The 15,954-nt window shown below is 35.6% G+C and overlaps 1 protein-coding gene across 1 annotated transcript in view; it reads left to right on the forward strand.

Moving 5' to 3' along the window:
* The first annotated feature begins 1,074 nt into the window (after nucleotides 1-1,074).
* LOC104547098 (uncharacterized protein KIAA1109) overlaps nucleotides 1,075-15,954 on the forward strand; it is a 45,902-nt gene continuing 31,022 nt past the window's right edge. Inside the window, exons 1-11 of the mRNA XM_010192670.1 lie at nucleotides 1,075-1,177; nucleotides 1,615-1,708; nucleotides 3,150-3,200; nucleotides 6,726-6,932; nucleotides 7,070-7,308; nucleotides 7,912-8,156; nucleotides 10,169-10,274; nucleotides 12,169-12,266; nucleotides 12,568-12,753; nucleotides 13,683-13,851; nucleotides 14,362-14,573. Coding sequence (XP_010190972.1) covers nucleotides 1,075-1,177; nucleotides 1,615-1,708; nucleotides 3,150-3,200; nucleotides 6,726-6,932; nucleotides 7,070-7,308; nucleotides 7,912-8,156; nucleotides 10,169-10,274; nucleotides 12,169-12,266; nucleotides 12,568-12,753; nucleotides 13,683-13,851; nucleotides 14,362-14,573 — 1,710 coding nt within the window. The remainder of the gene's footprint in view (nucleotides 1,178-1,614; nucleotides 1,709-3,149; nucleotides 3,201-6,725; nucleotides 6,933-7,069; nucleotides 7,309-7,911; nucleotides 8,157-10,168; nucleotides 10,275-12,168; nucleotides 12,267-12,567; nucleotides 12,754-13,682; nucleotides 13,852-14,361; nucleotides 14,574-15,954) is intronic.

A 15,954-nucleotide genomic window follows, 5' to 3' on the forward strand; every position in this document is an offset into this window, starting at 1 on the left:
CTAGGTGGTATTTTGTTTTTAAGAGGCTAATGGAAATGCTGTATATTACCATTCTGTGAAAATATGTAAGTGAATACATAAGTGATCCTGAGGGAGATAATTTCTGCCCTAAAAATGACTGAGTTTAAAAAAAAATAATCTGTGAACCTAGACTTGAGAGAAGAAAATAGTGAAATACTGATTTTGGTAAAGTCCAGCAAAGACTACAGGTGTTTGGGCCACAATTTCATCTAAAGCTTTGTTATCTGAGGTGATCTTTGCTTTCTGTTTCTGATATACTTTAGCACAGCAGAGCAAATTTGAGAGCTAACTTAGCATAATTCTTTTTTGTTGGTAAATTTTGGTTGCTATAAGTATGCAAGGAATGATACAGTTACTAGTTAGGCATATTTTTTGGGATTTCTTTTATCTAAAGAATGAAAAACTAGGAAAGTGTCAAATGAGAGATTTTAAAATAGAGGGCACTATCTTCCCTCTGCAGAATATCATATCCACAGGTATGATATCTGCAGAAAATGTAAATTTTCTTATATTGTGTTTATGGTCTGAGTGTTGAAAAGGAAAGCTTGCTCATCTAAAACTAACTTAGAAGAACCTTTGGTTGTGAAATGATTGAAAAAGAAACAGGACAATTGGAAACTGTCAGAAGATTTTTATTGAATAATAACAATCACATAAATATTAATATATAAAATACTGAAGAATATATATATTAATAATAATGAAATCACATCACTCGTTATTGTCCCCATTGTGTCTTGGATTTGGTTCAGTTGCAATGTTTTTAGAGTGGAATAAGCACTGCCCAGATTATTTGCCCGAAGAGTTTGCTTCATGTGCAAGATATGTGATCCTTGGTTTCAAACAGAAATATAAATCAGATATGCTGAGCATTTCTTATTTGAGGCTACTTTATGACTCCTTTGTATTTCTGTAGGTGTTCGAAGCCCAACCGAACCTGCGTGCAGAGTGGTGTTTGAGAATGAGCAGGATAACAGCAGAGACGCGCAGAGGAAGCGCAGCCTGGTGATTTCAGAGCCACAGCACGTGACTCTCATAGTCTTTGGAATAGGCATGGTGAACCGGACCCACCTGGAGGCAGACATCGGTGGCCTGACCATGGAATCCGAACTGAAGAGAATCCATGGCAGTTTCACTCTGAAAGAGAAAATGAAAGGTGGGATAAGCTAAAATGTGCTCTCTAACTAAATTCAGTGGCATCTTTACAAGTCTGTGTGTGCGCCTACCTATGCCAGTGTATATCTATGTGCATGTTTAATACATTTTGTTTCTAAACAAACATAGATGTATGCTATGTCTGTGTGTGGATAGTACAATAACATTCAACAAGTTCTTTTAAAACTTGTTACTAGGATGTTAAAGGATTTTTAAAGGATGCAAGATTTGCAGAAAATGCCATGAAGATTTTCAGAAGCTAGTCATTCTTTTAATTTTCAAAAGCTTTCTTGTCACAGTTTAAATTTGGTATTACTTAATGTGACTATTCAAACTAATTTTTCAGTTATTTTCTTGCTACGACATTTTTGCAAGCAGTAGGTATACCTAGAAGTATTTTACTGAATGAAGTGCTGTTAAGTATCTTTTTTCTTAAAGACGTACTACATCAAAAGATGACTGAGACGTGCGCCACTGCTCACATAGGAGGTGTCAACATCGTCCTGCTGGAGGGAATTACCCCAAATATCCAGTAAGTATGAAGCCTGGCAATTTAAAATTGATCGTGTGCTATCAGTTGTGTGACAGTAAAGGTATGTAGCTTAATACAGAGAAAGCACTGATGGTATGTTAAAATGGTATTCATAGAGTTTGGTGGCAACCATACAGCTGTTGGAGAACTGGACTGGAGTTTGACTCATAAAGCAAATCTTGTGTGCCCTTTCACAGGGGGATTTTCTATGAAAGACATACGGTGAACATATCAGTAGGTTTCAGTCTAAGGCGCCCAATCGCGCAAGTCTTGGACATAGTTACATAAATATGAATACTCCTGTTCCTTTGTATTTCTAGTGAAAGAATCGTGATTGTAGGATCACAGTGTAAATGGGTGAGTGACCTGACTGAAAAATAGTAGGTGACAGGCCCTCTTGTAAAAAAAAAAAGAAAAAAAAAAAAGAAAAAAAAAAGAAAAATACATGTAATTAGAGCTTTCTGCACTAATTTTATTCCACATGGTGTACACACAGAAACTTTATTGTATCATGTATTTTTTCTATTACGCTTCTAATTGCTTTTTGAAGCTTATAGATTCCACTAAGCCATACAAGATTTTTAGGGAGTATTGAATTGACTGATGCTGATTATTCCCATTAAAGATCTATGTTTTTCTTTAATAGGTATCTTTTTGAACTCCTATGTTACATGATTCTTTGTGTTATTTTTACAGTTCGAATATCCATTCTCCACCCTTTATATAATTGACACAAGCAGCGGGTAGAGGGTGGGTGGGAGAATCACTTTTTATGCATGAGCATCTTGAATGATTTGCTCAGCATCCACACTGTTGGGTTTTTTTGGCCAGGTTCACAAACTCAAGAGCATGCTTTTTTTTTTTCTTTGTTTCTAGCTGAACTTCTTTCTGAGTTGCAAAACAACAGCTGAATTACTACTCTGTAATGTAGATCACTCTCACACAGTTTGAGTGTTAGCTGGGTAACCCTCAGTATGTGATTTGGGTTTAGGATATTAATGTTGTAGAAAAGGGACTAATTAATGTGACTTGAGTCTCTCTCTTTTTCTAATTCTTGTTTAGTTTGGAAGATGCTTTACAGAAATTAAAACATATGGAAGTTTATTAATATTCCCAAGTAAATTGCTCTCAGTAAAAGACAACCATGCCGGGTTTCTGAAGGCAGCTGAGGTTCTTCATGTCTTTTTGACATCATAATCGTACTGAGCTTCCATAATAGGGCGGGTACAAAAGAAAAGGGGGGAAATAATTAAAATCTTTAACAACAGCTACAAAGGCAAACAACAAACCCTAACAAAACCAGAAACTTTGACTTGTTAAATTTAAAGTAAGTGTCATATTGTGGGTTACAAGTAATTAACTGACTAATTTTGCATGAATGTTTATTCTTTATTTGCTTTGTTTTTGTTTTTCTTGCTTTCTCTTCAATCTTCATCTGTAGACTGGAGGATTTTCCTACATCTCCTACAAGCACAGCCAAACAAGAGTTTCTGTATGTCATATTATTATGTTTAATAGTCTTGCAATTAACTCTGTGTTGTATAGCTAATGGCTGCATTCCTACTGTGTGTGACTGTGTAGGCAGTTGTTGCTCGAATACTTTTCAGTGTAATGTCTAAAATTACTTGGATTAGCTTCTAATGTAGCCTGCTAAATACCTGTCCAAAAAAGCCCTTGGAAATGTAAACTATCTAGCTTTAAATGTAGATATTACACTCTACAGTCACTACTGTAATGCTGGAATGGTTTCACTGTCTTATGCTCCTTGGATCTGCTTCTATGCTTATTTTAGTGAGGTGAAATAATGCTGATAAATGTGAAGGAGCAGACAGGTTAGATTTGCTTTTAACTTGGTAAGGAACTGCTGTGCTTGGAGGGATAGCACCTATTGTGATTTCAGCAAGAAGAGGACCATTCCTTTTGTCTATCTTTACCTCTTTGCTGGGTTTAATTGCTGGGCACGCTGACCAGGTTATGCTAACTCAAAATGTTTTCCTTAAAACTATGCCTATGCATCTGCTGCTGATGAAGGTGACCCTTTTCATGTCTTCCAGATCAGTATATTCGGCTGTAGGTATTTTGTCTCACAAAAGATGGAAAGTTTTCTTTCTAGTTGCTTTTTTACTTCCTGACGCTAAAACCCAGGCGGTCTCATTGGAGTAGGGGTCTACTGGTACGCTGGGCAACCTAGAAGCCCAGTTACACAATGACCCTGCAGTGGTCCGTGAAGAAAAGTTATGTAGCCAAAAATTGTAAGGCTTTTTTTTTTTTTTTTTTCCTACAGACTGGTGCGTATGTTTTAGAAAGACTTAATACAGCTGCTGTTGTGTGTATTCAGCATTGTGATAATGCAGGATTAATTTTGACATGTCATTACAGATGGTAGCTCTGGAAAGAGAGGTGATAGACTATGAAACTGCAAGTGATGTACAGAAAACGGATGAGCAGTTATTCAGATTTTTCTTCCTTTTTGCCTGGGAGCAACATTAAACCAGCAAAAGAAAGTACTTTTTTGCATAGTACATCACTGTACAGTTGAATTCATTGCCATATTATGTGGTCTACAAAAGTACAAATGATTAGACAAATCCACATAGGATAGGTCTGGTGAGGAGTCATGAATAGAATACAGCCTCTGGCTCAAAAAGTAAACCCTTGATGACTGAAATTAAGGGAAGGATCACATTATTTATACCCCAGGTATCTGCTACTGCCCAAATTTTCATCTGACTCAGTGTAGTATGTTCCTGTGTTTGTTATAGGCCTCCTGCTAGTGTTATTTCACCCCCTTTCTAACATTCTGAAAAAGTCTATTAGATTGAGTGGTCACCTTGTGGCCAGCTCAGTAGTGGGACAAAGACTTTGTTCACAAGTTTGTCTGGAGAGTGATTAATTATTTATGGAATTGATGCGAGAACATAGAATTACTTCTGAATTTGTTACTGGTATATAACTTAAATCTTGATTAATAATTTAAATAATATTCAACCAGATCTGTTATAGGCATATCACTGTAGTTAAGCAAGCTGCAGATACATAATGTGCAGCACTCATTCCAAGTAAACGTATAGCCACACAGGTATTCTGCATTTCATTGTCATGGAAGTAGGCTTTTTGTAGACCAAACACGTGTCAATGAAATTAATTCATTGCATGAAATACAGAAATACCTTTAGCAGAGAAGCACAGTTAATTTTGCTGAATTCCAGACTGAAGAGATGCCTTCCCATCTGATTCTCCTGTGCCAGCTATTTGGTGTAATTTTTTTTAATTAAGGAAGTGCTTTAGATGGTATTAATTCACATGTTCAGAAATAATTGTAAATTCACTACAGACTTTAATTCCAACTACATTTACTTTTAACTCTTAAACAAAGATAAGATTAGACTTTCTGTCTGGTACAGGTCAGGATGAGATCTTGTAGCTTCCCTGAAGTTGGAAGTTGTTCTTGTGATGCTTGAACAGCTAATGTAGTAGTGTTTTGTGTTGTAGATAAGGAGAAAATGTATTCTTTAATGACTTCTCAATAGTTCAGTCTGAATGGTAGCAGGAAGAGAAGATCTGAGTTGGAAATAAGCAAACAGCAACAGTGAAATAATAGGGTTTTTTTCTTTTAAAGAGGTGGATTAAAAGAAGTCTGCCCTTTTATTAAGTAACTTTTATTTTTATAATGTTTTTTCTGAAAATACTTGTGAATTAAAATTTGTTTCCTCCTACATATTTGTGTAAATTCTTCCGATATTTTGAAATGTTCTATTCTTGACAGTCTGCCATAAAATGTTAATCCGTAACTGCTTTAGGTTGCTTGTAATTCTTGCGTAGCTGTGAAAACCTGAAAATGTTTCTAGAGGTTCAGTAAATTAATCTGCAGTTGATAGGCCTGTGGTTGCATTACACTGTTGTGTATTTCTTCATTATAAGCAGGAGGATGAGATGCCGTCTCTTTGTATTTCCACACCTGAGATGCTTTGGGCTAGGTGATATTTTAACATCAGAATAATGAGCCCTCTGTTAGGGCTTCACAGAAGAAACATTGCTTAAGGAGTAGAATTTGTAGAATATTGTAGCTTTCACCATTAAACTAAACTGTCTACAGAGCAATTTAAATGATGATACAAAAAGTAGTTTAGTTATGCTCCTTAAATTGTAGTATTTGAGAACATTTCATTGAGAGTTGCAATTTTATAGAGTCTTTATTTTTCAGACATTTTAGCTAATGTACTGCATCTTCACAACTATTACGTCTTTCTCTTTGAGGCTGTAATATTCTGTGCTGGCTACATAATATTCTTCCATTGGGCAGCCCTCAATAACTGACCTTAGATGAGAAACACTATTGTATTACCCCATGTATTTTTTTTGACAGAAGCTTAGTGAATTCTGATACAATGAAATTTCATTCCGACATAAAAAACTGTCAGCTTTTTGCAGTTATATTTTTATCTTGGCTAACAATTGTGAACCGTATCTTCCTTAATATTAAAATAACGTTTAGACTTCATATTTTGGAATAGTATGTGTCGATTAAACATTGCTATTATTTCACAAACCTATTTATCACATGCTATGTATTTATTGTCAACTGAGGGTTTCCCCCATTGACCTTTTTGGATGCTAAAATCAGATTTTACTAAGTTGTCTTATGAAAAGGATGATTCAAGACTATTCCTGAAAAGGAGTTGAAATGGAAGGCTCTTATTTGTTTCTGTGTGTGAAAATTTGTCTGTGTATGTGCAGTCTAGTGTGTATAAACTTGAATGATCTTATGTTATGCAAGAATAACAGTTTAACAGATATTTTTGCAATGCATGACTTGTAGATCTCTTACATGTAGTGTAGTTGTTTGTGGCATGTAGTGCATCTATGTGCGTAAAGTGAAAGAAAAAGGATTGTGTATGTAGTTTATAAACAAAATAATTTATAGGAATACTTTAAAATTCAGCTAACACTTAAAAACCCAATTTAACTGTAACTGTTGCGAAAGACGTGCAAATAAACCCCATTCCCTTTCTGTCAGAACCGTCGTGAAATGCAGTATTGCCAAATCCCAGGCCCTGTATAGTGCCCAGCGAGGGCTGAAAACGAACAACGCTGCTGTGGTCAAAGTCGGAGCCATCAGCATCAACATCCCTCAGCACCCTGCCACGCTGCACAGCATGATGGTGCGCAGCTCTCACCAGCTCTCCAAGCAGATTTCAGATCTCATCAGGCAACCATCAACTGCGTAAGTGCTGCTTACTGCCAAATGCCACTGGTTGCCATCTGTTTATGAGCTTGTGCTACTTTGAACGTACGTGGGAGAGTCAGGCTAGTCGTATATCATGACAACAAGTCTTTTCTGGTCTTTGTCTTTGTAAATAGGCCCCAGCCTACCAAAGAAGATGTTGCGACTCCTTTGCCCTCTGAAAAGACTCCAACAAGTATTAATCAAACGCCTGTTGAAACAAATGAATTTCCACAGCTGCCAGAGGGCTTAGAAAAGAAGCCTATAGTTCTTAAATTCAGTGCCATGATAGATGGTATAGCTATTGGAGCAGCACTCTTGCCCTCTCTAAAGGCGGAATATAAGATGGGAAGAATGAGGAGTCATGGAATGACAGGTAACAGTTGTCTGAAACTTAGAAAATGTTATGGCTTCTCGTTTGGCCTGGCTAGAAGAATCCAAGAGGAGTCAGTATTTCTGCTGAGTTATAGCTGCAGCTTTGAATCTGTTGCTATTGGCTTATTTTTTTGAATGTGGGCTTCAATAATACAGGGGCATATAAAGAATCCACACTGTTTCTGTTACACATGATTGTCAGAGGCAGAATACAAGAGCAGGTGAAGATGAAGTATGCATTCATATAGGCTTCTTCCTGGGAGGACATTCCTCTGGATGCTAAAATCAGTTTATGATCCTTGATTTAATTAAATTCTGATTCGTAAGGCTACTTGAGAATACTCTTATAGGATCTTGGTACAGATGAGGTGGTTTGTATGTCCCCTTTCTCCATCTAATAACAGCAAAGTCTTCATTTTATTTAAAAGTAAAAGAAAAACCCAGAATCATGTGGGTGGATATCTATAATTCTAGAGGTCTGCACACTTCAGTAACATTTTAAAGATTTTTTTTTTTTAATTTCAAAAGAGTTCTTAAATTTAAGAATAAATAAAAGATTCTTTTGCCAGTTCATATCTTTTCTTTCCCCATCTTCCTTTTACAGGTGCCCAAACTAGGTTTAATTTTGAGCTTCCAAGTCACAGATTGCGCTTCACTTCAAAAGTTTCTGCCACTGATATGTCAACCATTCCTCCTTCAGCAAGTCTCAACCTTCCTCCTGTCACCATGTCAGGCAAATATATCATGGAAGAACACGATACTTACTCAGACCAAATATGGAGCATAGACGAACTACCTGCTAAGCAAGGCTATTATCTACAGGGGAACTACTTACGTTGTGTGGCTGAAGTAGGTGTTGGAGACAGTAGTCATCATTGTTAACTTGTTATTTCCATTCTGTTACATTTCTGTATGTGCTTCTTCACATTATTTAATTATCTGCCTACTCCAGAACTCTCAGGTTTACAGGTTGATCCAAATTATAGCATCTCTAATTGCATGACACTGAAATAGAACTTTCTTAGTCCTTTGTTTGATGAGCAGCCAACATATTAAGCAGTCAAGACCACTAGATTGGAGGATTTTGAATATGTTCTTTTGTGCAAATCATCAAGGAAGATAAGTTTAGAACCTTTTTTCTGGGAATGGCAATATTTCTCATCAGTGAAGCAGACAAAAGTACATTATGCTGATGATTCAAAGAAAGTGTAATTTCAAACCGAAATCTTATGCTGAGATATCAGATAGCACCCATAAAATGTATGTAGATGTTGTGTTTGTTAATATAATTTAATCCTCAAGATTACTTTATTCACAGTGGCTGTCATGCTTATGTCTTCATCTCTTCACTGTATAGTACTTCATATTATTTTACTTCAGGAGGTTGGTATGGGAGGCAAGCATTGATTCACTTGCAGTCTCTCTTACTAATTTTCTCCAGAGCCAGACTGTTTTGGATCATCTGTGGTTACCGACTGGAGGCAGCCAAACAATAAAGGGACAATAGTGAAGTCAGCAGGCTAGAATAAAACAGGGGGTCAGAGTTGTGAAGTTACATAGGATTTTTTTTTTTTCATTTCATGGTTGTCATAGCCTATTATTTAGTGTTATTAATCAACTCAAGCAAAATTTATACTTGCATTATTACCAAAACAATTATTATTGAATAGTTAATTGTACGTAAACTGATTTGTGAAGAGTATTTTCTGGAAAGAAATTTCTGTATTTTAGATGTTTGAATATACTCTATGTGTACCACACAAAGTCACAAAAAGGCACTTTTCCCTGGCCATCAAAGTGTTCACAAGGCAGCTCACGCTGAAACTAATGGTTGGACTCAATGATCATAAAGGTCTTTTCCAAACTAAATGATTCTATAATGTTGTATATTTTGCAAAAAGAAATACTGAAAAATTTAAGAACAATATATTGGAACTGTTCTATATATTCATTATTAGACAGCTGCATAGGTGCTTAGTAAATTATCTACAATTTTCTGTTGAGACAGAATGTTCTACTCACAAGTTCTATTTGTATATCAGTTACTTTTCACAGAGAGAAAAGGGATGTTGCTTAAAAGAAACTTAACTGGTGGGGAATAGAGGAGCTTTTTTACTAATTGTATTTCTTTAGTCGGAAAAAATAGTCTAGCATGTTTGTAATTGAGACTTCTGATGTTTGCATCTTGATGGAAAAAGTTTATTAGGTGCAGCTCTTTGTTCAATTTATATGAGTTATTTCCTGGCTGAAGAAAGACCTCAGGATCTTTGAATTTGTTCAGTGTGTAAAACAAAAGGGAAGGGCTGGTTAGCAAAGGCAAAAGCCAAGTCCAAGTAGTTTTAGGAAATATCTGTGGTTTAATCTTATTAAAAAATTCTTAATGGCAAATTTAATCAATCTTAGGCAGACTCCAGTTCCTTAGCAAAATTCTTCAGGATTAGATTGGACATATAATAAGTTTACCATTGAAGATACTGGTAACCTTGTTCATCTACAGTAACTATAATAATGCACTTCGAGAGGTTGACAGCTCATTTCTGTTTTGTTCTGATAATGATTTATTATCTGGATTTAAGTAGCATTTAACATACTTCCATGAACCTTAATCAAGTCTTGTGTTTTGTTGTTTAAGCTAAACTTAAGCAGGAGAATAAACTTTTTAGTAGTGTATGTCCTTCAGTTTTGAGGGGTATTCACAGCAGAAAAATTGCAGGACAAAACTATTTAATGTTCTTTTTTCATGCCAATAACAATATGATTGGACTTGAAAAGATATGCCTAAAAACATACTGTTTTGAAAACTTAGGTACAGTAACTCTTTTAAAGGTGTTTTTATTTTTTTAAATTCTTTATTTCTGCAGGTTGGTTCCTTTGAACATAATCTCACAACTGATCTTCTAAATCATTTAGTATTTGTGCAAAAAGTGTTCATGAAGGAAGTAAATGAAGTCATACAGAAGGTTTCAGGTAAGCAGAAACTTAAAACCAGCTTTGTGAGATCCTTAAACCTTGTTGGATGGGAAAACCATGTAGTTCTCTAGATCATCTGTTTATTTCACAGACACCATCATTTTGCATCTAGCACTCCAGGCAGCAGCAAGAAACAAGCAGCAGAGCTGGAGTTTGAAGTAATAACAGAGGCTCTGAAAATTTTTGTAGTTCTTTCAGAGACAAGATGATTATTGGGAAGCAGGATAGTTCGTCATTCTGGATGCTAGCCTCTCTGTCTGTGCCATGACCTTGGCTGGGTTACCTTCTGTGTTCACTTTGTTCACCTGTAAAAATAACATCAGTATATTCTATTTAAGAAAAAACGCTGTGTCCAGAGAAAATAGTGTCAATATTGGTATTACTTAGTGTCTCCTGATTCCTCATGTCTCTCTGATTCTTTCAAGATAATATGTATTAAAAAGGCGTTTGGCTATTCATTAGACTGTTCTGTATATCTTCTTGTATACTGCAGAAATGACCGTTTTGTTTCTGTCATTTAGGCTGGCTTCTGTTCTCAAAAAATTGTCAGAAGAAAAATAACGTCATTAAAAACCCAAGTAGCGAACAGTTGCAAGATCACTCAAGGCTATCCCTCTTTCAGTATGCAATAGAAATCGCATACTGAATTGTGCATTCAGCTGTTGGAGTAGACGATCCACAGTTACAAAACATTTATTTTATTACATAAAAATCCATCTGGCTGAATCGTTTGTGCAGCATGTAAAAATAATTCCATTCACCTCCTAGTTCTTACTGTTAGAGACTTCATCTGTGTTCAAGAACTGAAAGCAAACAGAAAAGCTGATAACTTGTGTCAAGCAGTGATATTTCACTTCAGCAAAAAAGTTCTATTACTCCACAGACTGGAAAAAATAGTACAAAATTATACTATTTTTTCTGACATGTAACTTCTCTGTGGGGAAATGTAAGGACTGGAAGCTTTATGACAAATTAAGTTATCATTTTGTAGTTTAAAAAACAATACAGGAATATAAATTACATGAGGGATGAGAAGATGAACAGAAAAGGGAAAGGAGGTTGTGTACGTGCATCTGCACACTCCTTTTATATACCTCTGTTTGTGTATACATACATTAATGCCTGCAAACATACATAAATGTACATAGAAGAAATGTGCAGATCCAGACCACATGTCCTTAAGGGAGTTATAAGACGCAGTGGAGAAATGGAAAATGTCAGTGTCCTGGAAGAGTAGGAAGAAACATTTTAAGCAACCGCATGTTGTTCCAGGCAACATATATTAACATTAGGTAATAAGAGAACACTTAGGGAAAGCATAAATCTTCAACAGCTGTTATTATTCTATAAGAACAATTCTTATAGAAGAGCATACAGTGGTAAAACAGAAAACCTATATTAGATTTCTTCTACAACATTTCTTAGTCTCAAGAGTTCGCTCTCTCCTCTGTTTTTATGTGAGAGATTTATTACCATTGCTTGTTCTTTGTTTTTCCAGACTATAAATTTGTATTGCAAATAGATGCCCGATGTATTTAATTTTTATTGTCAGCTAATTAGGAGATACATTGGTCCAGAAGACAAAGAATATCTTTTTTGAAACTAGGTGTTGCTTCTTGGAGGCTTTGAGTCCTCCTGTGGAATGTTTCCCAGGAGGAAGGAACATGACTCACTGCCTCAATTCTTAGTAGAGGGCTACTAACTGTAGGTAACAACCTGAATCTGCACCCAAGTTTTCTGTCTTCAACCTATATTTGTTTTTATATGTCTTTAACTAGTCACTGTTTAAAATGAGACTTAATTCACTGTCACCTCTCATTCATTCACTATGTATTTGTTTTAAGATGTTTTCTTTGTTAAAACTCTGAATGTGTATATTTAATGTGTACAGGAGGGGAGCAGCCAATACCTCTTTGGAATGAACATGATGGCACAACTGATGGAGATAAACCAAAAATTCTGCTTTACTCATTGAGCCTACAGTTTAAGGTAATCTTGTGGTGACGAAACAGTGATCCTAGATGCTATTAATGGCTTTTTTTTGAGGGGGGGAGAAGGGGGTTACCTCAAAGCTTATTGAAGCAGGAATACTCTGCAGGAAGAAAAAGACCCAACCTTAAGTTTTGTTCCTGTAATCTTTTAAAATAGCTTAGTGACACTGCATTGTGAAAAACAATTATGCCCTCTTTTTTTGCTGCACAGTGAAAAGGAGTTTTTTTGAGGGTTGAGGTTTTTTCCCTTGTTTTTATGTCTCTGAACAAAATAACTTTGTACCTTCGTTATTCATTAGGGAATTCAAGTGACAGCTACAACTCCTTCAATGCGAGCTGTGAGATTTGAAACTGGATTGATAGAACTTGAACTCTCAAACAGACTGCAAACCAAAGCAATGCCGGGAAGTAGCAGCTACCTCAAACTGTTTGGGAAATGCCAAGTGGATTTAAATCTGGCACTAGGACAGATTGTTAAACATCAGGTTAGTGCTCAAGATCTTTGCATGTAGTGTTCTGACTTAGAGAGTGATTCAAAATACATAACCAAGCCAACAGGTTGTCTTACACAGTTGTTTTTTATCAGATCTGGCTGTGAAGTGCAGGGGAGCTAGGAAGTATGCTTTTTAAAAATATTTTCCTGAGTTTTTTTGTTTTCTTTTAGCTTGTTTTATTTTACTTTTTTTATATAAAAGTTGTAAGCAATTTGCAGTGCACAGTTGTGGGCATTTATTTTCTGAATATGAAGGCCAGTGTACATACATTAAAGATGGAAGGAGTAAATTATGGGCGCTTTTTTTTTTTCCTCTCATACTATTAATACCTTAGAACTTATTAGCTCTTTGCAACAGTAGTGGCCTTGCTACTGACTCAAATTCAAAATTTTAGTTGCTATTGCTATTATTTTTAGGGTATATTAATGAAATAATAGATCAGACAAGATCCAAACTCGGCTAGACCTACATTTTGACCTACTTTGTCTTAGTTTGACAATTGTATCTCTTGGTTTCTTAAGCCACCGTTACTTGGAATCACTAATTCTGTGATATGAAAATATTTTGTGATACTTAGAAACAAACAAATACAAAGCTTAATCCTATAAATGTACAGTCACAAGAGAGGATCTGAATATATATGTGTGTGTGTGTGTATATATATATATATATATGTAGTTATTTTAGTTAATATTTTATGATAAATAAGGAAAATAACACCATGAACAGAATTTAATGTAAGGAGATTGAATATCCTCAAAGAAGCTTTGGTTAGAAATGAAAAAGGGGAAAGGAGACATCTTTACTTCTTGTTGTAATTCTACATTTTGTCAAATGCAGTAATTTCATTTTTTCCCCTGTTCTTAAACTCCTCCCTACCACAAACCCCTCCCCCTTTCTATTTTTTTGAACATTTTAAGGTTTATGAAGAAGCTGGCTCAGACTTTCATCAGGTTGCCTATTTTAAGACAAGAATTGGATTAAGAAACGCTCTCCGAGAAGAAATCAGTGGCTCATCAGATCGAGAAGCTGTGCTCATTACTTTGAACAGACCAATTGTTTTTGCTCAGCCTGTGGCCTTTGATAGAGGTATTGAAGAGAAAATTGCTACAAATTTGTTTTCATTCTGAGCAAGCTATATATTTTTTTTCAAAGAGGCTTGGTTATTCAAGATTTAGTATATTTCATGTCAAATCTAAAGGTTATGTAAAACAAACTACCTGAGAAACTTAGATCTACTGCATGCCTACAGGTTAATAATTCCTGATGTCAAAAATTCTATTTGCTGAGGTGATCAGCTTTCAAGTGGTTTGGAAGAAGTTGTTTTTGTAAGTCTTTATAAAGGAATAATGCTGAGAACATCATCACTTTCTGTATTCTAATGTGTTAGTTTTCATGCTAAATTATCATCTTTGTCCATCTTCTCCTTTGCAGCATGAGCCTCCTCTCTACATCCTAAATATGTCTGTGTGTCCATTGTTGTACATGCACTGCCTTAAAGTAATGGGAAAACTGTAAAAATGGAAAAAAATAGTTAATGTCCTTTTTTTTTTCTGTATATGCTGATTTCAATTAAACATTTCCGGTTTCTTCATAAAGCTGTGCTATTTTGGCTGAACTACAAGGCTGCATATGACAACTGGAATGAACAGAGAATGGCTTTACATAAAGATATTCATATGGCCACAAAAGAAGTAGTTGATATGCTGCCTGGAATCCAACAAACGTCTGCACAGGCTTTTGGGACTCTCTTTCTTCAGCTGACTGTCAATGACTTGGGAATTTGCCTGCCCATCACAAACACACCTCAGGTAACCAAAATGTCTGAAGCAACGTGACTATTAGTACTCTGTTGAAATATCCAGTTGTATGTGGTACCTGGTTTTTATGTCCATAGATGTAATTTTTCATCACACCAACACAAAAGTCACAGGATGCTGATAATTGCAGTAGTGATATTGCTTGTAATAGAAATGGTCTCACTTATTAGGACTAGGTTATTCAGGTTTCAGTTGGTGTGCATGTTTTGGGGAAATGTAGTAGTTTCTTGTTTACACCATGTATTAGCTCAGCACTTTGGAAAGTCCTTGGAAGTGTTTCAGATGGAACATGTTTTCTTGAAAGCTTCCATCACAAATTCCAGTTAATCCTTTATTTTTCATTGATAGAAAAACTCTGAAAATTGTTGGCTTTAATGTGATGTTCTGACTCCGTTTAATCAAAACAAAGAATGAGAGTATGAATAGCTATTTGAGAGATATATATATATTTGTTTCAAACAGTTACTTTTATTTAGGAACTCAGACTGGGTTCAAGAGAGAGATTTAAATGCAGCGGAGCATTATTAAGATAGATAATGTTAGATGGCTTTGAAAGAAAACCTTGGAATCAGAGACTCTTCCCATGTTGAACTGGGAGTATTCTTAGTGGGGAATAATTCCAGAAGAGGGGTGAATCATTTTAATGGTGTAGAAAGAAATACTCACAATACATTAAAATGTAAAGGACAAATGAGGCCAATAACCTAGAAATCGTAACATAACATTTTGATTGTTAATCTTGTATCTGGCAACTGTGGACAAAGCAGGTGGCATTTTATGCCCTTACGTGTTACATATGATAGTAAATTATGGAAAATACATTCTGGCTTCTGAAGTCTTAAACTGTTTATAGAAAAGCATGATTATACTACTTAAGCTGGATCACAAGAGGTCTAGCTTTATAACAGACAGTATGTGGGTTTTTTTGCAGGTAAACAAAACAACAGACCTTCATGTACAAAGGGCTGGAAAACAGTCAGGCAGTCAGTCTATGTATTTAAGACTCTACATAATTGTAGATATCAAAATAAGCACAAAAAATCACATAAAAATTAAAGATACTTCTCATCATTGTTCAAACAACTCATGTGCAACTCTTCTTGAAGAAAATCTGTCCTGGGCTTGTGTTCTCTGGTCATGGGGCCATACGGTTCACAATGCTTGATGATCTAGTCCTTGATAAAACATGGATTTTCTTTCCTTTTCCAGATGAGCTTGACTCCTGGTGTAAAATGTATTTACAATGTCGTTGTAGCATTTACTAGAAAACAGCAATGCAAGACATAGTGTAGAGAGATGTGATGCCTTTGAAACTTTCTGCAGAGAAGGAAAAATGCAAGAAGAAACAAGAAGGGGATTGGTTTTCTAATAG

The sequence above is a fragment of the Mesitornis unicolor genome, unplaced genomic scaffold, assembly GCF_000695765.1.
Source record: "Mesitornis unicolor isolate BGI_N332 unplaced genomic scaffold, ASM69576v1 scaffold50489, whole genome shotgun sequence".
In the NCBI taxonomy this organism is placed as follows: domain Eukaryota; kingdom Metazoa; phylum Chordata; class Aves; order Mesitornithiformes; family Mesitornithidae; genus Mesitornis; species Mesitornis unicolor.